General features: G+C 52.3%; 1 protein-coding gene and 1 pseudogene across 1 annotated transcript; both read right to left on the bottom strand.

Moving 5' to 3' along the window:
* Positions 1 to 2865: 2865 nt before the first annotated feature.
* Positions 2866 to 7845, bottom strand: LOC126650123 (zinc finger protein 773-like; annotated as a pseudogene).
* A 17494-nt stretch (positions 7846 to 25339) lies between these two features.
* On the bottom strand, positions 25340 to 26685 carry LOC126650124 (gastrula zinc finger protein XlCGF49.1-like; the record flags this gene model as incomplete). Its single annotated transcript, XM_050334593.1, has 1 exon — positions 25340 to 26685. A coding segment is annotated over one exon (825 nt), but the record flags the coding sequence as incomplete, so codon positions are not given.
* Between the last annotated feature and the right edge of the window lie 5 nt (positions 26686 to 26690).

The following is a 26690-nucleotide window of genomic DNA, read 5'->3' as shown; positions in this document are numbered from 1 at the left end:
GAAGTGGACAGACCTGAGGGCCAAAAAGAATCAAACAGACCTGAAACCCCAAATGAACCAGGTAGACCTGAAGGCCAAAAAGAACCAAACAGAGCTGAAGGCCAAAAAGAACCGGACAGATCTGAGGGACAAAAAGAACTGGACAGACCTGAGGGTCAAAAAGAACCGGGTAGACCTGAGGGCCAAAAAGAATCAGACAGACCTCAGGGCCTAAAGGAACCGGGAGACCTGAAGGTAAGAAAGAACCAGAAAACCTAAAGGCTAAAAAGAACCAGGGAGATGTGAGGGCCAAAAAGAGCCAGGCAAACCTTAAGGCCAAAAAGAACTGGACAAACCTGAGGGCTAAAAAGAAGTGGGGAGACGTGAAGACCAAAAAAAACAGTTAGACCTGAGAGTCAAAAAGAACCAGACAGATCTGAGGGTAAAAAGATTCAGAGAGACCTGGGAGCCAAAAAGAACCAGGTAGACCTGAAAACCAAAAAGAACCGGAGAGACCTGAGGGCCACAAAGAAGTGGACAGATGTGAGGGCTAAAAAACTGGGTAGACTTGAGGGCCAAAAAGAATCGGGTACACCTGAACGCCAAAAAGAACCAGGTAGACTTGAAGGCCAAAATGGACCAGGTAGACCTGAAGACCAAAAAAACCGGGTAGACCTGTTGGCAAAAAACAAGTGGACAGACCTGAGAGCCAAAATGAACCAGACAGACCTAAGAGCCAAAATGAACCAGGCAAACCTGAAGGCCAAAAAGTCTGGGGTATACCTGAGGGCCAAAAAGAATCAGACAAATCTGAGGGCCAACAGAACCAGACAGACTTGAGGGCAAAAAAGAATCCAACAGACCTGAAAGCCAAAAGAACCACAAAGACCTGAGGGCCAAAAAGAATCAGACAGACCTTAAGGCCAAAAAGAACTGAACAGACCTGAGGGCCGAAAGGAACTGGGTAGACCTGCAGGGCAAGGTGTGCCCCAGAGCCAAGGAGGCCTGATAAACCAAAGCAGCTGGGAAGACCCGGTGACACCATCCCACCCCAGACTTGGATTTTGGTACCAAAAACACTTTTGGCAAAAAGCAGGTGGAGTGGTGGGAAGGGGCAGAAGCAGCAGAGCACAGAGCGGAGCCACCGGCTCCAGGCACGACCTCCTCACCCGCTGGCAGAGCGCAGGAGCCAGAGCCCTTTGCTGGGTCTGGCTCCCAGTCCTACCGGGTGCTTTTGTATTTGGTTTTGGGGTCTGATGTGAGGGATTGTTTCTGTGGTGGTGGGTGGCAGAGGGGCTGAGGGACTGGGCTGGAGAGAGACGCCTGTCCCCTCAAGTGACAAAGCCACAGACAGGGATCAGGTGTTCCTGCTGGACTCAGAGACCAGGTCTACGTGCTGGGTTCAGAGACCAGGTCTACCACCTAGTCTAATAGACCTCGTCTATCTGCTGGGATCAGAGACCAGGTCTTCTTGCTGGGTTAAGAGACCAGGTCTTCCCACTGGGGCTGAGACCAGGTCTGCTGGCTGTGCTCAGAGACCACGTACATCTGCTGGGCCCAGAGACCCGAGTCTACCCTCTAGGTAAAGAGACCAGGTCTACCTCCTGGGCTCAGAGACCAGGTCTATCTGCTGGGATAAGACCCCAGGTCTACCTAGTGCAATCAGAGACCAGGTCTACCTCTGGGATCAGAGACCAGGTATACCACCTAGACTAGGAGACCAAGTCTACCTGCTGGGATAAGACACCAGGTCTACCTACCAGGCTTAGAGACCAGGTCTACCCGCTAGGATTAGACCCCAGGTCTACCCGCTGAGATAAGACATCAGGTCTACATGCTGGGATCAGAGACCAGGTCTACCTGCTTGGCTCAGAGATCAGGTCTACCCCCAAGGCCAAGGAGATTGGATCTGCCTGCTGGGCTAAGAGACCAAGTCTACCCACTAGGCTAGGGAGACCAGGTCTACCTGCTTGGAGAAGACACCAGGTCTACCTAGTAGGATCAGAGACCAGGTCTACCTGCTGGAATAAGACACCAAGTCTACCTAGTGGGATCAGAAACCAGGTCTACCTCTGGGATAAGAGACCAGGTCTGCCCGGGAGGGAGGATCACCGTGCTATGTTCTATCACCAGGTCCACTCACTGGGCACAGATAGCAGGTGTAGTGGGTTGGCCCTGGCTGGACCCCCTAAAGCCTCTCTCTCACTCCCCTCTACAACTGGAAAGAGAAGAGAAAAAGAGCACCGAAGGATTCACAAGCTGAGAGAAGATTTGGGACAGGTCACTCACTGAGCACCTTCAGGAGCAAATCAGACTCACAGTGGGGATATATATTAACTGATGCCAAAAAACCTCAGAATAAAAGAACCGCTGAGAGACACTTTGCACCTTTAAGCAGCAAGCTATTTGTGTTTATTCAATGCTGGACAAACTTGCTGGGCTCAGAAGTGCAAAAGCAAGCCATTTTATACACTCTAGATCCATGGTTACACCCTGGCTCTGGGCCCCTACATCTAATTCAAACACCTAGTTTACCTGATTTCTGACCTTGTGGCCTATTGTATACTATTCCCTGGCATTCTTTCTATAATGACACTCTGGTCTCCAGTGAGCAGAAGAGAACATGATTATTAACCAGTGCTCCTGAGATGTTCTAACAGCAACACAGGCAGAGCAAACCTCAGGCAATTACCTTCTCCTGGCTCAACAGGGCAAGGTATCCCAACTGAGCCACCTCCTTTTATGCCTTTTTGCCATCACAACTGAATTTATTACAAACACAATCAGAGCAAGACAGCGAGAAATAAAATCATCTGGAAAACACCTTTCCCCCCCCACCCCTCCTTCCTTGCAAACTCAACCTCCTCCCCCCCATTGCTGCAGGGAGACAGGGAATCCATCACCATTTGGCTGTGGAAGATGCCCGTGGGCCAGAGAGAATGAGAATCGTGGAAATATTTAACTTGGAAAAGACCTCAGAGATCATCTTTGCCAAAGAGTCTCAAGGTGCAGGAAGGACTCCCTGGCTTTCTAAACATCCCAGGGAAGGGTTTTTAGGCACAGCTGAATCCTCTCTCAGCTCCAGACTGTGTTAGCAGTTTAAATTTAAAGGAATTCCAGAGCTCTTAAACCACTTTGTCCCACAGGTTTTTAATGATGGCAAAACGAGAATATTTATATAAAATGAGTAATTTACATGATTTACAAATGATTAGACAGAAAACCTTAATCAGAACTATTCACTGCACAACATAAACACTAAATAGAAACACTGAAAACCTCCTAGTAGAGTATAATGTAGCACAGAGTACTACAGTGCACTGTGACAAAGCAATTATTGAAGCAGTTCTAATAAAGTTACGAGAAAAGAAATAATTATTAAGTAGAGATCTGATGTAACTCACCCAGACCAGCACTCGTGGGGAGATCTCTCAGCCTCCAGGGGTGACCTTGGAGGGTGTCCCCAGCCAAGGCAGGAATCTCCACGCACACCCCAGGGAGGGTTTTGTCAGAAAGAGCCTGATTGCATGAGAGGGGACTGGACCTCTTATAGTATAAAGGGATTGACTGTCAGTCACACCTTTCTAGGTTAGCTCTCAGCTTATCTGTAAAATCACACTTGAAAAAGCAAAGTTTGACAAACCAGGATGGTTTTAGCACAATTAACACCAAGAAAACACCCTGGCTACAGCAGTTGATCTTGTGTGGTAGCTTGATTATTTGCTGTATTGGATCTTGGGTCTGGTCAGGGTGATACTATCCAGCCAGGGGTATTCCCAGTGTGGGTCACTGGGGATGTGGGTCCCAAGGCTGTTCCCAAGGCTGCTCACAAGGTGGGTTCTCCAACACATGATGGAGTTGGAGCAGCGGCCGAAGCTCTTCCCACAGTTGGGCACTTGTAAGGCTTCCCTTACTGGTGGGTCCGTTGGTGTTTGGTCAAGTCAGAGCTCTGCTTGAAGCTCTTCCCGCACTCCCCACACTTGTAGGGTCTCTCCCCAGTGTGGATGCGCCGGTGGGTGACGAGGTTGCCAGTTCTGTTTGAAGCCCTTCCCGCAGTCGGTGCAGCGGAAGGGCCTCTCCTCTGTGTGTGTCCGCTGGTGCTTGAGGAGACTGGAGCTGGTCTGAAACCTCTTCCCACATTCCAAGCACTTGAAGGGCCGTTCCCCAGTGTGGATGCGCTTGTGTTTGATCAGGGCAGAGCTGTGCCTGAAGCTCTTCCCACATTCCCCACACGTGTAGGGCTGTTCCCCAGTGTGGATGTGCTGGTGTCGGATCAGGTCAGTGCTGTCCCTGAAGCTCTTCCCACATTCCAAGCACTTGTAGGGCCGTTTTCCAGTGTGGATATGCTGGTGTTTGACTATGCTGGAGCTGTGCCTGAAGCTCTTCCCACATTCCCCACATGTGTAGGGCCGTTCCCCAGTGTGGATTTGCTGGTGTTGGATCAGGTTGGAGTTGCTCCTGAAGCTCTTCCCACATTCCCTACACGTGTAGGGCCGTTCCCCAGTGTGGATGTGCTGGTGGCTGAGGAGTTGGGAGCTCTTCCTGAAGCTCTTCCCACATTCCAAGCACCTGAAGGGCTTCTCCCTGCTGGGAGGCTGCTCAACAGATGCACCACAAGACAGGGCCAAAGGGGCACTGACTTCCTCCTCACCTGCCTGGGGGGCCTGCAAATTTTTCCTCTTCCTTGCAGCCTCCTCCTCCATCTGCCCAAGCTTTGGGAAGGACAAATCCTGCTTGGGGGAAACAAGGGCTGAGCGCGTTGGCTTGGGGGTTCCTCCTGCCCAAGTCCATCTCTAGAGCTCACCAGGCATCCTGGGACCAGAAAAACCTCCAAAACATCATGATTCAGGCCAAAAAACCCCAGCCAGGAATTCTCTGGTCTCTTCCCTTTGGGAATCTGGATGTCCCCCCTGTCCGGGCTGCTGACAGTCCCGTGTGTATTTGGGGTCTCCCCTCTATGGGGTCCCTGCCCTCTCCAGGCTGTTGGGGGTCTCAGGAATCCAAAGGTTCCTCTATCTACCAAATTCAGGGTCCTAGGGACCTCCAAAACACCAAGATTCAGCCCAGAAAAACCCAAATCACCAAGATTTACGCAAACCACCCTTAGAAACAGCAAGAAAACCCCTGCCCCCCAAACTGCAAAAAGTTCAGATTCAACTGAAATATACTCCAAATTATGAAGATTAGCCCAAAAATACTCTCCCAGGAGTTCCCCCTCTCTGGTCTCTCCTGTTTAGGGTTCAGAGGGTCTCCCCTGTCTGGGATGTTGGGGGTCCCACTTAGGGATGCTGGGAGTGTTGAGGGTCCCAAGGGTCCCTTCTCCTCTGACTCTCACCTTTGGGGTGCCGCCTTCCCAGACATTCCCCCTCTCCAGGTTCTCCACCTTGTTGTCCTAGGGATCCCAGGGGTCCCCACTCTCCAGGCTTCCCCTTCTCCGCTCCCCCCACTTCAGGCTCCCGGGGGTCCCGGGGCTCCTCCCTCTCCGTGCTCCCCCCTCCAGCCTGCCGGGGGTCCCCCAGCTCCGGCATCGCCCGCTCCGCCCTCCACCCTCGGCAGCTCCCAGGGGGACCCCAAAACTGCTGTGTCTGCCCAGCCAGCCCCGGGCTGACAGTGGCCCTGACCCTGTCCCTGCTCCTCCCTGCAGGCTCCGTGGCCGGGCACACTTTGTGTTCCTGGTGCCACCAGCTCAGCAGCTGCAGCCGCTCCAATCAGCGCCCGCAGCTCTGCAGCAAAGCCCCAGCTCACCTGGCACACAGGGCATGGACACAGCACCTTCTCGCTGCTGGGCACTCCCAGCTCAGCCTCTTCCCCAGCACGGGGCTCTCCTGCCTCAGCACCACCTCTGCCTTCCACTTCTTCTCAGGGCCACCTCAGGGCCACCTCTGGGCTCACCTCCGGGCCATTGCTCAGGGCCACCTCAGGGCCTGCTCTCCAGCACAGGAACCTGCAGGGAGGGCAGATGATGTGCAAGCCCAGGGGGGCCTGCTTGCACTGGCCTGGGGGCTTCTTTCTCCTCCCACAACCACCCCACAACTTCTCTTGCTTTCCTAACCCCACATCTTTGCAGACTGACCTTGTCTCTGTGTCTGCACAGACACATCTATCCCCTGTGGACAGAGCCTCCAGCATGTGCTGCCCTGGCAATGGCACCCAGAGAATCCCAGAATCAGCCGGCTTGGAAAAGCCCTCCCAGATCATCAAGTGCACCCCTTGATCCAACCCCGCCGTGGTTCCCAGACCGGGGCACGGATGCCCAGGGGAGGGGCTTTGGGGATGAGGGCTCTCCCAGTACAGCCCAGTGCCCCCTCAGTGCTCTCCCAGTACAGCCCAGTACCCCCAGTACAGCCCACTGTGTTCCTGTCCCAGGGTGCCGGGTGATCCCTCTTTGAGGGGTTTGATTGGGATTTGGGGCATTTTGGGGGCCTCTGGGTGCATTTGGGGGAGTTAAAAGGGGTCTTGGGAGCATTGAGGGGTCAAAGGGAACTGAGGGGGAGGTGTTTAAAGGAAAAATGGGGGTTAGGGGACATTTGGGGGCCTTATTGGGCCGGGGGGGGACAGGAGGGGCAGCACCACAAGCAGGTGAGTCCTGAGACCCCCATGGTGTCCCCAAGAACCTCCTGGTGTCTTCAATTTCCCATCTGGCACCCCAAGACCCCCCTGGTGTCTCCAGTGTCCCCAGGGCCTCCCCATAGCCTCAATTCCCCCCTTGACATCCCCCATTCCACTGTCCCTAAACCCCTCCCCACTGTCCCAAAGCCCCATCCCTGATGTCCCCAACCCTCCACCTCCCCCAGAAGGCCCTCCTGGACCCTCTCACCTCCAAAACAGCCTCGTCCCCCCACGCTCACAGAAAGGTCAAGGGCATCTGGGAACACACTGGGGACACTTGGGGGGCACTGGGTGATTACTGGGGGATACTGGGACACACTGGGGGGAACCAGGGGGCACTGGGAGGGACTGGGGCGTTATTGAGGGATGCTGGGAGGGCACTGGAAGGGACTGGGTGATTACTGGGTGATTACTAGGGCAAAAAGGGAGACACTGGGAGGTTATTGGGCCATACTGGGGGTTACTGGGTGCTCACTGCAGGATCACTGGGCCATACTGGGGGGCAGTGGGAGGTCACTGGGAAACACTGGGTGGTCACTGGGGGGTTACTGGGCCATACTGAGAGCCGCTGGGAGGTCACTGGGCTATACTGGGGGCACTGGGATCCCCTTACCCGCATGTCGTTAATGTCCCTCCAAGACTTTGGGTGGCACTGCCAGGACTCCTCCCCTGAGGACTCAGGGACCCCCTGAACCCCACTGATAGGCTTTAGGGACCCCCTGAGTCCCCCTCCCTGTGGGGTCTCTGTGTGCTGAGTTTTGGGGGTCTCTGGGGTTCGGGGGGGGCTTCAGGACCCGCTTTCCCTGCGGTCGGTCCGCCCAGCCGGCAGGGGGCGCTGTGGCACGAGCGGCAATGGCGGCACCACGCGAGGCCTTATGGGAGTTGAAGTTCCCTCGTGGAAACTCCACCGGCGCCTGCGCAGTGCAGCCATGGCGTTTAAACAGCCCCCCCGAGGGTTCTATGGCCCCAGCCCTTTCAGGGACCCCCGAAACCATTTCAGGCACCTTCACCCTCCCCTATGAGCGCCCTCAGGACACCAAATCCCCTCCGAGAGCCCCTCACGGACCTCAAAACCTCCTCGGGAACCCCCGAGCCCCTCCTCTCCACTCTGCCGAGCCCTCCAGCCTTCCCGCCCACAGCCGCGCTCCCCGCAGCCCCCGAGCGCATCCCCAGCCCCGCCGCAGCCCCCGACAGGTCTCACAGTGCTGAGCAGATTCCGCTGTCGCCGCCATCGCTTTCCCGGCAGCCACCGCGGGGCTGTGCGCGCGCACCGCGGGTAGAAGCCCCGCCCCTTTTTCCGCGCGGGGCACGCCGGGAGTTGTAGTTGCAGCGGCTCAAAGCTCCAAACTCCCCCAGACTCAATTCCCCACGGGCGTTCCTGGGGCAGAGCGGGGCAGAACCGGGGCGGGGACGGGACGGGCATTGGGTGGAAATCATTATAAAAACTGTAACCCCTGCGTTGGAAGGGACGTGGTGTGGGTTTGTATTCCTGGATCTTGGAGGCTCATGGAAACCTCTGCTGCTTGTCTGACCTCCTGCCCAGTTTGCCCTGGAGTCTTTTTTCCTCTGCAGCCTTTTAGGGAACAACGTTTATGGGGTTTCTGAGGACATGGCTTTTATGAGGAGAGCCTCTTATGAGGGGTATGGGCTTTCTGAGGACAGCACCTTTATGACCCGTCTGGGCTTTATGCAGAGAGATCTTTTATGATGAGAGCTCTGTCATGAGGTGTGTGGGGTGTATGAGGACAGTGCTTTTATGACATTTATGGTGTTTATGAGGACAGAGCCTTTATGAGGTTTGTGGCATTTATGAGAACATCTCTTTCATGATGACAGCCCCATGAGGAGGTTTATGGGCCTTATGACGACAGGGGCTTTATGAAGCCTTCACCATTCTGAGGTGTGTGAGGGTTATGAGGACAGTGCCTTTATGAGGCTGCACCATTATGGGGTGGATGGGGTTTATGAGGAGAGAGACTTTATGAGGAGAGCCTCTTATGAGGTTTATGGGTTTTATGAGGAGAGTGCCATCATGACATGTAAGGGTGTTATGAAGACAGAGCTTTCATGATGAGAGCTCTTTTATGAGGTGTTTGGGCTCTATGAGCCCTGCACCACTGTGAGGTTTATGGGCTTTATGAGAGCAGTGTCTTTATGAGGCCTGCACTTTTATGAAGTGGGTGGGGTTTATGAGGGCAGAGTTTTTTATGACATTTATGGGTTTTATGAGGATATGGCCTTTATCATGCACCAGCAGAGCCCTTCCCATGCTGAGCACTCGAGAGGGCCTTGTCATCAGGTGTCTGCTGGGGGGTTTTGTTCAATACTTGTTGATTCAAATCCAAAAAAACGAAGGGTAAACAGAGCTTTGTATACTTGAGGTGTCACATTCCCCCCTTTTTGTTTTAAAAGTATTTGTTTTAAATACAGAGCACACATTTCTTACACCTGGGATAGGCACAAGTGATAACACCACATTTATGGTTTCTTTCTGTTTTGTTTCCACCCCTCCTTTTTCTTTTTTTTTTCCTTTTTCTTTGTTTTATTTCTTTTTTTCCTCTTTTTTTTCCTTTTTTCTTTTTTCCTTTTTGGCTTTTTTCTTTTTTTTTTTTTTTTTTTTTTTTTTTTTATTTTTCTTTCGTTTTTTCCTGTTTTATTCAATTTTTCTTTTTTTCCTTTGTCTTTTCTTTTTTTCCTTTATCTTTCTTTTTCTTTTCTTTTTTTTTCCTTCATCTTTCTTTTCTCTTTTTTCATTTTTTTAATTTCTTTTTCTTTTCTTTTTTTTCCTTTATCTGTCTTTTTTCTTTCTTTTTTTCCTTCATCTTTTTTCTTTTTTTTCTTTTTTTACTTTCTTTTTCTTTTCTTTTTCTCCATTTATCTTTCTTTTTCTTTTCTCTTTTTTCCTTCATCTTCCTTTTCTCTTTTTCTTTTTTTACTTTTTCTTTTCTTTTTTTTCCTTTATCTGTCTCTTTTCTTTCTTTTTTTCCTTCATCTTTTTTCTTTTTTTTTACTTTCTTTTTCTTTTCTTTTTTCCTTTATCTTTCTCTTTTCTGTTTCCTTTATCTTTCTTTTTCCTTTCTTTCTTTTTTCTTTTTTCCTTTATCTTTTTTTTTCCTTTCTTTCTCTTTTCTTTTTTTCTTTATCTTTCTTTTTCCTTTCATTTCTCTTTTTTCCTTTTTTCCTCTGTTTTCTTACTTTTTTTCTTTCTTTTCTCTTTTTCCTTTTTTCCTCTGTTTTCTTACTTTTTTTCTTTCTTTTCTCTTTTTCCTTTCTTTTTTCTCTTTTTCCTCTTATTTCCTTTCCTTTTTTTCCTTTTCTTTTTTTCCTTCTTTTTTTTGTTTTATTTTCCTTTTTTTCCTTTTTTCTTTTATTTTTTCCCTCTTTTTTCCTTTTTTCTTTCTTTTTTCTTTGTCTTTTTTCCTTCTTTTTTTCTTACTTTTGTCATTTTTTCCTTTTTATGTTTTCTATTTTTTTTCTCTTTTTTCTTTTTTTTTCCTTTTTTCCCTTTTTTTAATCTTTATTCCATTTTTGTTGGTTTTTTTTCTTTTTTCCTTTTTTAATTTATTTCTCTTTTTTCCATTTTTTCGGTTTTTTTCTTTCTTTTTTTTTTTCTTTTTTTTATTTTATTTTTTCTTTTCTCTTTTCCCCTTATTTCTTTCTTTTCCAATTTTTCCGTTTTTCTTTCTTTTTTCATTCTTTTCTCTTTTTTCCTGCCCTATGTTGGCTGTGGCTGTGCCCCCGTGGCAGGCCCAGGGTGGAGCAGAGTCCTGCTGGGGACCTGTGGCCCCTGCAGAGAAACCCCCGCGCTGCAGCGACTCGTCCCGGGTAGGACTTGTGAGCCCGGGAAGGGACCCACGGCGGGGCAGCTCGTCTGGGAAGGACTGCACCCCATGGAGGAGGGACCCAAGGGACAGCAGAGCAGCAAGAACTGCTGCCCCAGGGAGGGACTCACGCTGGAGAAGCCCATCAGGGACTGTCTCCCGTGGGAAGGGACCCCACGGAAACAGGGGAAGGACTCAGAGCCATCAGATCCCCCCCTGTAGCCCGGGGGGAAGACTTTGGTCATGCAGGTTGTGCCCCTGCAGACACAGAAGAGCATTGGAGTGCAGAGACCCCTTCACCCCCATGGAGAAGTGACCCCCAGGACAGTGGATTGGGAAGAGCTGCGGTTCAAGAGATGGACTCACTTTAACAGTGGCAAAAGACACATCTGGCTGGGACCTTTTTGCCCTTCCCCGACCTCTGCCCTGCTGGGGGGAGGAGGGAGAACATGCAAGGAAGGAGGGGGGAAGGTGTTTGTTTAGGACTGGTTTATTTCTCACTTTTTAATTTTTATCCTGTTAGCAACAAATTTAAGTTCTATCCCCATTTGGAGTCTGGTTTGCTCATTAGTAAATGAGTCTCCCAGTTCTCATCTCTACTCAGAAATTCTTTAACTGTTTTTTTTTCCTCTCCTATGTGGAGCTGCAGAGAAGGGGAGAGGGGGAGTGAATGGAGCAGCTTTTGATGGGTATTTGAAATCTGGCCAAGGTCAAACCCCTCCACCCCCACTGTGGTTACAGACAGTGCCAGCACATCCTGGTCACCCCAGTCATTCCCAGTCACTCCCAGTTGCCCCAGGAAGGGCAGAGACAAAAAGGGACATTGTCATCACAGGGCAAAGAACATCTTTGACTGCAGGGAAGGAAATCCTCCTCAGCAGACCTGTGGAGACACAAATATCCCAACTCTGCCTCGCCAGTCACGGGTGAGGTTCCTCATGGAGACATTTGACAGAGGCAGCAGAGACACAGAGGATGATCCTGCTCAAAGGCAACCCTCCAAAATCCCAAGAATTCCTGAAGGATTACCATAGGCAAGGAAAGCAGCACTGGAGAAAGGAGCAAGTCAAGGCAATGCAATGTGAACTTCAGGAGCCAGGACCTCTCATGCAACTGCTCATCCTGAGCCTCCTCTGGCGGTCCAGCCTTCAATTGATGACGAAACAGAGCATGATCCAAAGCCATCACATTTGAACCCAGTGGCACAAAGGGTTGGTGTTCATCTTCAGGCAACTAACAGAGAAAGCTACAGAAAAACTGGAAAACTCTGGAAAAGTGCCAGATTCAGTTACCTGTGACTCCTGGCTTGATGGACAGCAATCCCTTCACTGCTCCTGGTCCAGGGTTTTATCCCATTCACCTCCCACTGGGAGTGGTTAAGCCAATCAGGGCAGAACAGCTGCAGTCACTCCTCAATCACACACAGGCCGGCCCATCACACCCCCCACACCCAGACCTGGGAGTCTGCACTTACCCCACACTCCCTTGGTTTCATCCAGCATGCACCCAGTCATTCCCAGTTACTCCCAGTTGCTTCCAGATGATCCCAGATTCCCTCAGTTGCTCCCAGTAGCCCAAACTGTGATCCCAACTGCCCCAGTTGTGGTCTCAGTCCCCCCCAGCATGGTTCCAGTATCTTCCAGTTACTCCCAATGTGCCCCCAGTTGACTCCAAGTGTGGGCCCAGGAACTCCCAGTAACCCCCAGGAAGGTTCCATTCACACTCCTGTAATGCCAGTCTCTCCAGTATGATCCCAGTGGGATCCGAGCCACCCCCAGTATGCTTCCAGTCTCATACAGTATGATCCCAGTCAGTCCCACTATAATCCCAGTCACTCCCAGTATGACCCCAGTTGCTCCATCCCAGGCCTGTGCTCTGCAACATCTCCATCAGTAACTTGGACACAGCGCTGGAAGGGACACTGAGCAAGTCTGGAGATGACACAAAGCTGGGAGGAGCTGCTGAGTCCCCCGAGGGTAGGGAGGCCCTGAAGAGACACCTGGACAGGTGGAAGGGCTGGATCCTGCCCTGGGATGGGGCAACCCCGGCTGGATGGACACCCTGGGAATGAGAGGCTGGGAAGCAGAGCTGGGAAAGGCCCCTGGGGGTGCTGGTGGGTGCCAGTTGGCCCTGAGTCAGCAGTGCCCTGGCAGCCAGGAGGGCCAAGCCTGTGCTGGGGGCATCAGGGAGGGGATTGTCCTGCTCTGCTCTGCCCTGGGGTGGCCTCACCTGCAAGATTGGGGCAGTTTGGGGGGACACAATGGAAGGGAGAGATTGAGCCATTGGAGAGTGTCCAAAGGAGGCCACGAGGATGGGGAAGGGCCTGGAGGGGAAGGCGTGTGAGGACACTGAGGGCACTTGGTGTGTTCAGATGGAGAAGAGGAGACTGAGGAGACTTCACTGCAGTCACAACTTCCTGGGCAGGGGCAGAGGAGGGGCAGGCCCTGAGGTCTGCTCTGGGGGACCAGGGACAGGACTGAGGGAATGGCCTGGAGTTGTGTCAGGGCAGGGTTAGGCTGGATCTTGGGAAAAGGTTCTTTCCTCAGAGGGTGGTTGGGCACTGAACAGGCTCCCCAGGGCAGTGGGCACAGCACCAAGGCTGACAGAGCTCAAGGAGTGTTTGGATGATCCTCTCTGGCCCATGGTGTGAGCTTTGGGGATGGTCCTGTGCAGGGCTAAGGGTTGGACTGGATGATCCTTGGGGATCCCTTCCAATTCAGCATATTCTGTGACTCTGGGATTATCAACCCTGTGTTCACCACAAATGCAAAACACAGCCCTGCACTGGCCATGGGGAAGAAATTTAACTGGACTCCCCCTGAAAGCAGCACAGCCATTATGGGCTCTCACAGAAACATCCCACAGTCCATTTGCCACCTGGAACCAGTCACTCTGAGTTCCTGCTGCCCCAGCCCCAGGGATGGTGTCCTTGGCTGCTCATTCCTCCACACTCTCTTCTCAGTGATGGCATCTTAACCAGACAGGTCCCTGGGAATAATTTACCTCTAAGTCTTCAGTTCTTTTGTGGTTAACTAGACAGATCTCTGAAGTGCATTCAATATGAATATATTGTATTAATAAAACCACAATAAAAGATGTCTTTTTGTAACCTGCTTACTTTTTACCTGTTTTTACATTGATATTAGCAATCCCCAGACAATACTGATCTCAAGCACTTCCTATTTCAGTCTGAGTAGATACCAAAATCAAGACCTTTTATGTCTGACAATCCATCAGAGTTTATCCCTATCCCCACCCCACCATTACCTCATCCAAGCCCTGGGACTCAAAGCAACCTTGGGCAAATCTGAGCTTCCTCCACTAAAGGCTGGGCCTGCAGGTTTCAGCTCCTTGGCACCAACTCCCACCTGCTTGGCTTGGAGAAAGAGCTGCACAAGACAGGGGGTTTCTGTGGGTGGGTTTTGGTAGCGGGGGGCTCCAGGGGTGGCTTCTGTTGGAAGCTGCCAGAAGCTTCCCCTGCCCCGTGGAGCCAATGCCAGCTGCTCCAGGACGGACTTGCTGCCGCTGGCCAAGGCCAAGGCCATCAGGAGCAACAGGAACAGCTCTGGGATAACAGATTTAGGGCCAGAAGGAATTACAGCCAGGGAAGAGCAGAGTGGGAACGTGGGAACAGACCCCAAGGGCGGTGCAGAAGGAGGGGCAGGAGGTGCTCCAGGACAGAGGACTCAGAGCTGAGGTCCCATAGACCCTGGGGAGCATCGGGGTGCAGAGACCCCCCTGCAGCCCCTGGAGGCTCCCACGCTGGAGCAGGGGGATGCAGGAAGGAGGCTGTGACCCCGGGACAGGCCCAGGATGGAGCAGATCCTGGCAGGGACCTGCAGCCCGTGCAGAGGGAAGCCCAGGCTGGAGCAGGTTTTTCCCGCGGAAGGACTCGTGGTCCCTGTGGGGGACCCACGCCGGGTCAGCTCATCCCTGAAGGACTGACCCCATGGAGGAGGGACCCACGGGACAGCAGGGTGGGAAGAGCTGCTGTCTGAGGGATGGACTCACTGGAGAGGTCCATCCAGGACTGTCTCCCATGGGAGGGACCCCAGGGGAGCAGGGAAGGATCCAACTCCTCTCCCTGCGCAGTGACAGAAACAACAACTGACTGTAACCCCCATTGCCGTCCCCCTGCACCGCTGGGGGGAGGAGGGAGAGCTGAGAAGGAAGGAGGGGTGGGGGGAAGGTGTTTTTCAGACTGCTTTATTTCTCACTCTTTGGCTTTTATCCTGTTAGGAATAAATTTAAGTACTATCCCTACTCTGAGTCTGTTTTACCCGTTAGTAAGTGACTTTCTCCCCACCCTTATCTCTACTCAGGAATCCTCAGCTGTTTTTTTTCTCTCCTCAGTGGAGCTGCAGAGGGCGGGGGAGGTAGCAGCTTTTAGTGGGTGTTTGAAATCCAGCCAGGGTTCACCCACTAAACCAACCCCTGTGCTTGAGGCCCTTTTGTGATGTCACAGCCTACCCTCTCTGTTCCAGAATAGCCCTTGGCAACCAAAGAACCAACACCCCACAAGGTCAGAATGCAGCCCCACCCATGTGCCCTTTTATGATGTCACAGCCCATCCTCTCCATTCTGGAATAACCCCTGGAAACCAAAGAACCAACGCCCCACACCCCCACAGTGCAGCCGCACCCATCTGCCATGGGAATCTTTGGGAAGTCACAGCCTTTTCCCCAGGAAAGAAAGCCTATAACCTTCGGGTTTCAGGTGCAGTTGGTGGGACACCCTGGGCACTCCATGGGCAGCAAGAACTTTCTGTCCTGCCACCTTTTGTCTGGCAGGAATCTTTGTCCAGATTCAGATTTGGCAGTGGGACTGACAATTCCAGCGCGGGGCTTCTGCAAGCGAACGACAGCCCTGCCCTCCAGGAAAGAAACCCCTTCCCCTCGGTCTCTTTTCCTCTTCCTTCAAATACAACCTGCAGGGCAGCTTTCTGCCATCTCTTCTCTTGGGAATTGTGAAGATAGACCCTCTCCCATGTTTAACCCCTCAGGCAAAACCACCCTGTTAACACCTTTCCCAACCTTCCCCAGCCTTTCCCAAAGCTGAGATGTGGAAAGAACAAGTGCCCTTGTCCCTGGCTGTGCTGCTGTGCTGGGAGTCTCTTCCCTCCAGCTCTGCACACAGGCACTGCCCCTGCAGCTCCAGAGAAGGACTGAAGAAGCATCTTCAACACAGAAATCAGGGCAGGTGTATCAGGGATTGTTGATATTATTGAGTCCTTCATCAGCAAATTTGCTGATGACACCAAGTTGGGAGGGAGTGTCAACCTACCAGAAGGCAGGAGGGCTCTGAAAAGGGATCTGGATAGACTGGAGAGCTGGACTGACTCCAATGGAATGAAGTTCAACAAGGCCAAGTGCCGGGTCCTGCACTTTGGCCACAACAACCCCCTGCAGCGCTACAGGCTGGGCACAGAGTGGTTGGAGAGCAGCCAGGTGGAAAGGGACCTGGGGGTGCTGATTGACAGGAGGCTGAACATGAGCCAGCAGTGTGCCCAGGTGGCCAAGAAACCCAATGGCATCCTGGCCTGCATCAAGAACAGTGTGGCCAGCAGGAGCAGGGAAGTGATCCTTCCCCTGTACTCTGCGTTGGTGAGGCCGCACCTTGAGTATTGTGTTCAGTTCTGGGCCCCTCAGTTCAGGAAGGATATTGAGGTGCTGGAGCGGGTCCAGAGAAGAGCAACCAGGCTGGTGAAGGGACTTGAGCACAAGTCCTATGAGGAGAGGCTGAGGGAGCTGGGGTTATTTAGTCTAGAGAAGAGAAGGCTTAGAGGTGACCTCATCACTCTCTTCAACTACCTGAAGGGAAGTTACAGCCAGGTGGGGGTTGGTCTCTTCTCCCAGGCAACCAACAACAGGACAAGGGGACATGGGCTCAAGCTCTGCCAGGGGAAGTTTAGGTTAGATGTTAGGAAGAAATTCTTTACAGAGAGGGTGATCAGACATTGGAATGGCCTGCCCAGAGAGGTGGTGGATTCACCATCCCTGGAAGTTTTTAAAAAGAGATTGGACATGGCCCTTAGTGCCATGATATAGTAATTAGAGTTGGATCAGGGGTTGGACTTGATGATCTTGGAGGTCTTTTCCAACCCAATCTATTCTATGATTCTATGATTCTATGTCCCCATGATGTGAACGATTTCCCTGTGACATCACGGCTGTCCCCTTTTTTCACCAGTCACCTGTGATGTCATTGGTTCTCAGTGATGTCTCTGGTGATCGAACAGCGGCACCTGCTGACCGGGATTGGAATTGCGCCAAAAAATTAGGAATACCGGACTGTTTCCTTTTTTTTTGAGGGGAATTTTTGGTAGAGGATTCTTTGGTTGTTTTTGTGCTCTTTCTTTGTTCTGCAAATACACATATATCCTTAAGGAAGGGGCTGTTATTTTTGCTTTCTCCATAATTCCTCCCCATACTTGGACACTCTTAATTTTGATTTTCAATTCCTTAGAAGGAGGAGTTTGGTCTTCTTTAAAAATAGCCCTCCTTAGCCAAATACTTTTGTCTCATTAAACTGAGAAAGGTGCAAAGTCATGCTTTGTTTACAGCCCAGAGATCTTGCAGGCTCTTCTCATTTGCCTCTGCCCCTCTCAGAGAACTTGTGTGGACATCTTCCCTGCCTGCACCAGAGGATTTCACAAAACTGAGAGCTGGGGTATTTCATGGAGAAGGACCTGGGGGTGTTTTGAGGCCTCTCCAAGCAAATGTTTCCTTCAGAAGAGATAAAACCAGGACAGTGGGGGGAACAGCAGAAACACAGCTCCTCCAGCAATGGCAGCTACTCCAGGAATTCCCAGCACATGCCCACAGATCCTCCCAGAGGGGTGAGGCAGACATCAAGGTTGGACAGGAATGCCCTGTTTGGGATAACTTAGGAGATGGCTGCATCACCTCTCCCTTACCCAGAGGCTGGAGATGCTGCTGTGTGGGAGCAGGAGGTGCCTGTGTGGGGGTTCAGCACTGCTGGCTTGGTGCAAGTACAAGAAGCGTTTGGACGATACTCCCGGGCACGTGGTGTGACTCTGGGGGATGGTCCAGTGAAGGCTCAGGAGTTGGACTCGATGATCCTTGTGGGTCCCTTCCAACTTGGAATATTGGGTGTGATTCTGTGAAGTTCCCCAGGGCTGTGTGTGAGCAGAGAGCAGGGGCTGAGCAAAGCAGAGCAGGGCAATGGCAGCACAGCCCTTGAGCACTGTGAGGACACAGCACAGGATCCAGATCCAGAGGGGAATGGCTGACCCTGGAAGAAGGGTGGATCACAATGTGGACAAAACAGATCCAGGAGGAAAGAAGAGTAGAAAGGGCTCACAAGTTATTACTTGCCTCTGACAGGGAATATTGTCTTAGTCCAGGGGTTGTTGTCTGTTAGAGAAATGTAGAGCTCATGATTCTTGGTGTCCTGTGCAGGGACCATCCCAGACACTGAACTCCTCCCCCAGCTCCCATCTTGATCCTTTACATGAATGTGGAACCAACCAGCTCATGCAAATCTGCCCAACTGGCTGACATGGGCTCTTAAAAAAAGAGGAGAGACCAGAGAAGGTGTGATGGGGAAAGGAAGCAGTTAGTAGGATATGCCATTACAACCCAGTGAGATCCCAGTTGATGAACCTCCTCATGTCCTGATGGTGGCAGCTGAGCAACCTTGGCCCTGATGCTGAGGGTCACTGGGAGTGTGAGGAGGGAATCCTTCACCATTGGTGGCTGTGCCTGCCTGGGAGTTTGACCAACTGCTTGGGAGGAGAAAGGCACAGGCTGAGAGTCTGCAGATCCCCCAGGTCCTGCACACACTGGAACACCGTGGGGATCCCAGATCCACCATCTGTTAACTGTGAGGATCAAAGACTGAATGCCCTGCTCAGTTGTGGCTCTGGAGAGAGCTCAGCCCCGTGCCCCTTCCACTTTCCCATTACTGAGGATTTACTAGACAAGAATTTTCCCACCCATGTGGCTCCATCCCACATCTCCTTTTTCCCCTGTTTGACAACACCCCAAACCCAGTTTTTGTGTGGTTTGTGGTTCCAGGTTCTGATGCCTAAAGCATTTCAGAACCTCCCAGGTGTTACACTCTGCCCTGAACCCATTGGGAAGTGTTGAAAATCAACCCTTTTGTTCAGAGTCCCCTGGGGGTTGAAGGAAGCAATCATCCTCCTGCCTTCCCCAGAGCAGCTCTGCCCATCACTTCTGCACGCCTGATCCACACAGCCTGTGTCCTGCCCTGTGCCCAGGACACGCCCTGTCCTGCCCCTCTCAGCAGCACTCCAGTGCTCAGCCCTCCTAGACATATTTTGTCCACATTGTGACCCACCCTTCTTCCAGGGTCAGCCATTCCCCTCTGGATCTGGATCCTGTGCTGTGTCCTCACAGTGCTCAAGGGCTGTGCTGCCATTGCCCTTCTCTGCTTTGCTCACCCCCTGCTCTCTCCTCACACACAGCCCTGTGGAACTTCACAGAATCACACCCAATATTCCAAGTTGGCAGGGACCCACAAGGATCATCGAGTAATCCTCTACCAAAACCCCCCCTCAAAAAAAAAAGGAAACAGTCCGGTATTCCTCGCTTTTTGGTGTAATTCCAATCCCGGTCAGCAGGGGCCACTGTTGGATCACCGGAGGGGCAGAGCCTGCAGGGGCTCCCTGACAAGGGTGATTTTGGCCCCATACACCGAGAAGGGCAAGAGAAAGGGGATGTTTCTGCCTCATACAACCTTAACTCTAACCCTAACCCAAACCCTAATCGTAACCCTATCCCTTACTCTAACCAAAAATTTACCTAAACCCTAAATTTAACCCTAAACCCTAATCCTAAACTCTAACCCCATATCCTAACTCTAAACCCTAACCCTAACCCTATCCTTTATTCTAACCCAAACATTACCTAAAACCTAACCCTAATCTAACCTTACCCCTAACCCTAACCTTAAAACCTAAGCCTAAACGTAAGCTTAAGCCTTACCCTAAACCCTAACCCCCAAACCCTAACCCTTAACCCCAACCCAAACCCTAAATCCTAAACCCTAAGCCTGACCCCTAACCCTAACGAAAGGGACATTGTTGACATCACTGCAGATGAGTGACATCACAGGGGATTGGAGAAAACAAAGAGACAGCTATGATGTCACAGAGACATCGGTGACATCACATGGGACATCAGTGACATCACAAGTACATGGCTGACATCAGAGACATCAGTGACATCATCAGGGACAATGGTGACATCACAGGGGACAGTGTTGACATCATAGGGACATGGGTGACATCATTGGGGACCAGTGACATCACAGGGGGTTGGTTAAAACAAGAGGATAGCTTTGATGTCACAAGGACATCAGTGACATCACTGGGGTTTGGTGACATCACAGGGACAGCAGTGACATCATTGGGGACCAGTGACATCACAGGGTACTGGTGGCAACAATGGGACAGCCGTGATGTCTCAGGGGACATCGCTGACTTAACAACAACACTGGTGACATCACAGCTATGTTGATGACATCACTGGGACCAGAGGCCTCACAGAGGAGCGTTGAAAACAAAGGGACAACCCTGATGTCACAGGGACATCGGCGACTTTACAGGGACAGGGCTGACATTAAAGAGACACCAGTGACATCACAGGGGACTAATGAGAACAAAGGCTAAGCCCTGTTGTCACAAGGACATCGGTGACACCACAGGGGACGTCAGTGACTTTACAAGGACAGGGGTGACATCACAGAGACACCAGTGACAACATTGGGGACATTGCTGACAACACAGGAGACACTGGTGACATCACAGGGACCTCACTATTACAAATTACAGGGGACTGGTGAAAACAAAAGGAACAGCTGCGATGTCACAGAGCCATCGGTGAAGTCAAAGGCATCTGGTGACATCACAGGGACATCAGTGACCTAATGGGGATCTGGTGCCCCCGCTGGGGACAGTACTGACATCACAGAGACAGCAGTGACATCACTGGGGACCACTGACATCACAGGGGACTGTTGACAACAAAGGGACAGACATGATGTCACGGGGACATTGGTGACATCGCAGGGGACAGTGATGACATGACAGGGAGATGGGTGACATCACAGGGGACTGCTGACAAGAAAGGGACAGTTGTGATGTCACAGGGACCTCACTGACATGGATGACATGATGGGGACATGGTGCCACAGCTCAGCAAAGTGATGACAACACAGAGACAGCAGTGACATCAACGGGGACATCTGTGACATCACAGGGGACATCAATGACTTCACAAGGCCAGAGGTGACATCACAGAGACACCAGTGACATTATCGGTGTCAGTGGTGACATCCCAGGGACATGGGTGACATCACTGGGGACCAGTGACCTCACAGGGGACTGGTGACAACAAATGATAGCCGTGATGTTACAGAGAGATTGCTGAAATCACAGGGGACATCAATGGCTTCACAACAACAGTGGTGACATCACAGAGACTCCAATGACAGCATTTGGGAACAGTGACATCACAAGGGACTGTTGAAAACAAAGGGACAACCCTGATGTCACAGGGACATTGGTGTCTTCACAAGGAAAGGGTTGAAATTACAGAGAAACCAATGAAATCATCGGAGCATTGCTGATGTCACAGGGGACAGTGGTGACATCACAGGGACAGAGGTTACATAATTGGGGAAAAGTGACATCACAGGGGACTGATAATAACAAAGGGACAGCAGTGATGTCACAGCAACATTGGTGACATCACTGGGACATGGTGCCACTTTTGGGGACAGTGGTGACACCACAGAGACAGCAGTGACATCAACATGGACATCTGTGACATCACAGGGGACATTGCTGATTCACAAGGCAAGGGATGACATCACAGAGACACCAGTGACATTAGCTGTGACACTGGTGACATCACAGGGGAAAGTGGTGACATCACAGGGGACCAGTGACCTCACAGGAGACTGTTGACAACAAAGAGACAGCCGTGATGTCACAGGGACACTGCTGACATCACAGGGGACTTGACTGACATCACAAGGAGAGGGGTGACATCACAGAGACACCAGTGACAATGTCAGGGACATCTGTGACATCAGAGGGGACAGGGGTGACATCATTGGGGATCAATGACATCACAGGGGACTGTTGACAGCAAAGGGACAGCCGTGATGGAACAAAGTCATTGGTGACATCACAGGGGCCTGGTGACATCACAGGGACATCGGGGACATCAAAGGGACATGGTGGCACTGCTGGGCACAGTGGTGAAATCACAGGGACAGCAGTGACATCACTGATGATGAGTGATATCACAGGGGACTGCTTACAGCAAAGAGAGAGCTGTGATGTCACAGGGACATTGGTGACATCACAGGGGGTGGAGGTGACAACACAGAGACACCAGTGATATCATTGGGGACATTGATGACATCACATGGGACAGTGGTGACATCACACAGACATCGGTGATATCACTGGGGAGCAGTGATGTCCCAGAGGACTGGTGACAAGAAAGGGAATCCTGTGATATCACGGGGATGTCGCTGACATCGAAGGTGACAGGTGACATCAGAGGGAAATCGATGACATCACAGGGACATAATGCCACTGCTGGGGACAGTGGTGACAACACAGAGAAAGCAGTGACATCACTGGAGACCAATGACATTACAGGGGACTGCTGACAAAAAAGGGACAGCTGTGATGTCACAGGGAGACCTCTGACATGACAGGGGACATTGGTGACATCACAAGGCCAGGTATGACATCACAGATACATCAGTGACATTATTGGTGACACTGGTAGCATCACAGGGGATAGTGGTGACATCCCAGGTTCATAGATGGTATCACTGGGGACCAGTGACCTCACAGGAAACTGTTGACAACAAAGGAATAACTATGATGTCACAGGGACATCACTGCCATCGGTGACATGACAGGGACATGGTGCCATGGCTCAGCACGGTGGTGACATCACAGGGGGTGGAGGTGACAACACAGAGACACCAGTGATATCATTGGGGACAGTGGTGACATCACAGAGGAACCTGTGAAATCACAGGCAATTGTTACCAACAAAGGGAAAGCCATAATGTCACAGGGACATCGATGACATCACAGGGGACCTGGATAACAACACAGAGACACCAGTGACATCATGGGGGATATTGATGACATCACAGGGGACAGTGGTGACATTACATGGACAGCAGTGACATCATTGTGGACCAGTGACATATCCCAAGGACATCAGTGACATCATTGGGAACATCAGTGACTTCACAAGGACAGGGGTGACACCTCAGAGATACCAGTGACATTATCAGTGACACTGGTGACATCACAGGGACATCCATGACATCTTTGGGGACTGGTGACCTTGCAGGGGAATGGTGACAACAAAGAGATAGTTGTGACAAGCACAGTGATGTTGGGGACATTGGTGACTTCACAAGGACAAGGGTGACATTACAGAGACAGCCACCCCTGGAGCCCCCCGCTACCAAAACCAACCCACAGAAACCCACTGCACCCAGTGACTTCCACTTGCCCCAGGATGGTCCCAGTTCCCAGCAGTGTGATCCCAGTCACTCCCAGTTCATGCCAGTTGCCTCCAGCATGCACCCTGTCACTCCCAGTTACTCCCAGTTGCTTCCAGCATGATCCCAGTTGCTCTCAGTCCCCCCCTGCATAGTTCCAGTCACTCCCAGTATGATCCTGGGCACGGACAGTCACGCCCAGGATGGTCCTAGTATGGTCCTGGTCACTCCCCACTATGATCCAAGTCACCCCAGTCACTCCCAATAGAGTCCCAGTTGCCCCCAAGGTGGGCCCAGTTGCTCCGAGCCCCCTCCAGGATGGTTCCTTTCCCTCCCAGGGACTCCCAGTCTGAGTCCAGGATGGCCCCAGGCACTGTCAGTCCCTGCCTGGACGATGCCATTTCCCCCTGCATGGTCCCAGTTGCTCCCAGTAGGATCCCAGTATGAGTCCAGTCACCCCTAGTATGATCCCAGGAACTTCCAGACACTTCCAATAGGAACCCACTTTGATCCCACTCATCCCCAGTATGGCTGCAGTCCCTCCCACACACTCCCAATATTATTGCAGTCACTCCCAATAAGACCCCAGTAGGGGTCCTGTTGTTCCCAATATGATCCCAGTTGCCCCCAGTATGGTTCCAGTTGCTCCCCTTCACCCCTACTATGGTTCCAGTCACTCCCAGAACGATCCCAGCCACTCCCAGTATATCCCAGTTGCCTCCAGCATGCTCCCAGTCAATCCCAGTATGATTCCAGTCTCTCCTAGTAGGATCCAAGTTACTCCCTGCATGGTCCCAGTTGCTCCCAGTCACCCCACTGTAGTTCCAGGCCCTCCCAGTAGGATCCCTGTCACTCCCAATCTCTCCCAGTATATCGCTGTCGACCTCAGCCTGCTCCCAGTTACTCCCAGTATGCTCCCAGTCAATCCCAGTATGTTCCCAGTCATTCCTGGTCTCCCCCAGTATATCCCAGTTGCCCCCACTGTGGTCCCACTCACTCCCAGTTGCTCCCAGTAGCTTCCAGTATGATCCCAGTTTCTCACAGCCACTCCCAGTCACCCCCACTGTGGTCCTAGTCGCTCCCAGTATGATCCCAGTCACCTCTAGCGTGATCCCACTTGCTCCCAGTATATCCCAGTTGGGCCAACATGGTCCCAGCTGCCCTCAGAATGTTCCCAGTCCCTCCCAGTATGATGCCAGCCACCTTCACTGTGGGCCCAGTTGCTCCCAGTATGATCCCAGTTGTGCCCAGCATAGTTCCAGTTGCTCCCAGTGGTATCCTACTAGTTCCCAGTTGCATAGAACCAGCTGCTCCCAGTATGATCCCAGTTTGATCTCAGAAGGATAACAGTCACCCCCAGTATGATCCCAGGATCTTCCAGACACTTCCAGTACAAAGCCAGTTTGATCCCACTCATCCCCAGTATGGCTGCAGTCCCTCTCACACACTCCCAGTATTATTGCAGTCACTCCCAGTATGATCCCAGTATGACCCCAGCAGGGGCCCAGCTGCTCCCAGTATGATCCCAGTTGCCCCAGTCCCGGTTATTTGGGGGCACTGGGGGGTTTGGAGGATCCCAAGGGGTGGGGCCGAGTTTGGGGGGTCAGAATCAGCCCCAGGATGGATCGGGAATGGGGACCCCCTGTGTTCCCCCCATGTCACCCCACTCTGGGGGGGCTTTGGGAGGGCACCGGCCCCTCAATAGGCTCCCAGCTCACCCTAAAAAGCGCTGGGACCCCTAAACCTCCCCACAGCCCCTCATGGACCCCCAAACACACTCAGAGCCCAGCCAGGACCCCACCCAACCCCTTTTCTGGGGGGCTTCTCTGGGCACTGGTGGTGCTGGGAGCCCCCCCAGCTGCGGGCGAGGAGCTCTCGGGTGAGAGAGGGGTGGGAAGGGGGAGGTCGGTGGGAAAAGGGGGTCAGAGTGGATAAAAGGGGTGGTGGGACCCCAAAATGAGTGGGAGGGGAGTGGGACCCCCCAAAAGTGGAGGGGGGCAGGGCAGTGAGGTTTGGGGGATGATGGGGAATGGGTAGGAGAGGTGAGAAGAGTGGGGAAAGGGCAGGGTGGGACCCCCAAAATGAGCATGAGGGGGCTGGGGAGTGGGGGGATGATGTGGAAGGAGGAGAGAGGGGGGAAAAAGTGGGGTTTGGGACCCCTAAACTGATCTGGGAGGGGCTGGGGATTGAGGACCATGGAAAAGTGGAAAGAACAGGGAGAAGGGTGGAAGAGGGGGGGGGTCTGGTGGGTCAGACAGTCCCATGGGGGTCTTTGGGCACAGAAGGTTGGGAAAGGGGGGTGCCCCCCTGAGCTCTCAACTGACTGTGGGGTGCTGGGGCTGCTGGATCCAATCTCAGCCTTGGGTTATGCCAACACTTTCAGTTGACAGGAATTACAGAGGTGGGACTGAACCAGGGCTTTAATGATGACAACTCCAATCTATTGATAGAAACGAATTCTTTAGGGTTACAAATGATCAGACAAAAGATCTTCATCAGAATTATTTCCTGCACAATAGAAATACTAAAACTACCAGTAGTACAGGATAAGATGGGACAGTGCTCTACACTAAAGCAAAAAGCAATTGTTGAAGCAATTCTACTCAAGCTGGCACCAAAACAAGAATTATGAATTAGAGAGGGATGGAACTCCCCCAGACCAACGTTCGTGGGGAGATCTCTGCTCTCAACCTCCAGCAGTGACCTTGGGGGGTCCCAGCCAAGGCAGGAATCTCCACACACCCCCAAGAAGGGTTCTGTTGGCACAACCTGCCCCTGGGAAAGGGGACTGGTCCTTTCTGGTAGAAAGGGATGGACTGACAGTCACTGGACTCCAGGGGTTGCCTCACCATCAGGGGGTTCATTCGGGGTGGGAGCAGCGCCCAAAGCTCTTCCCGCAGTCAGACACTCATAGGGCTTTCCATTACCGGTGGGCCCGTTGGTGTAGGGTCAAGGCAGAGCTGCAGGTGAAGCTCTTCCTACACTCCCCACACTTGAAGGGCCTCTCTCTGGTGTGGATGCGCCGGTGGGTGATGAGGTGGGAGTTCAGGTTGAAGCCCTTCCCACAGTCGGTGCAGCGGAAGGGCCTCTCCTCTGTGTGTGTCCGCTGGTGCTTGAGGAGATTGGAGCTGCTTTGAAACCTCTTCCCACATTCCAAGCACTTGTAGGGCCGTTCCCCAGTGTGAATACGCTGGTGTCGGATCAGGTGGGAGCTGTGCCTGAAGCTCTTCCCACATTCCCCACACGTGTGGGGCCGTTCCCCAGTGTGGATGTTCTGGTGCTGGATCAGGTTGGAGCTGTCCCTGAAGCTCTTCCCACATTCCAAGCACTCGTATGGCCGTTCCCCAGTGTGGATGCGCTGGTGGATGCGGAGGTTGGAGCTGTGCCTGAAGCTCTTCCCACATTCCGTACATGAGTAGGGCCGTGCCCCAGTGTGGATGTGCTGGTGCCTGAGGAGGTCGGAGCTGTCCCTGAAGCTCTTCCCACATTCCAAGCACCTGAAGGGCTTCTCCCTGCTGGGAGGCTGCTCAGGGACCACCAGCTCGGAGCTCCAGCTCAAGCTCCGGCCGCCTTCCCGGCACAGGACGGGTCTTTCCTCCTCAGAGCTCCCTGGGCTGGCTTTGCAGCCCCTCCTCCGGGGGCATCTCCGGGCCTTTTCCTCCCCGCTGCCTTCCTGCGCCGGGGAGCCCTTCAAAACGGCCTCTCCCACCAGGCTCTGCCGGGGGGATTTGTCCTCTGTGCTCTCCGTCCTCA

Source organism: Myiozetetes cayanensis, unplaced genomic scaffold, assembly GCF_022539395.1.
Source record: "Myiozetetes cayanensis isolate MyiCay16 unplaced genomic scaffold, myiCay2020 scf551, whole genome shotgun sequence".
Lineage (NCBI taxonomy): Eukaryota > Metazoa > Chordata > Aves > Passeriformes > Tyrannidae > Myiozetetes > Myiozetetes cayanensis.
Note: the sequence above shows the minus strand (reverse complement) of the source record. Positions and strands in the feature narration are given on the sequence as shown.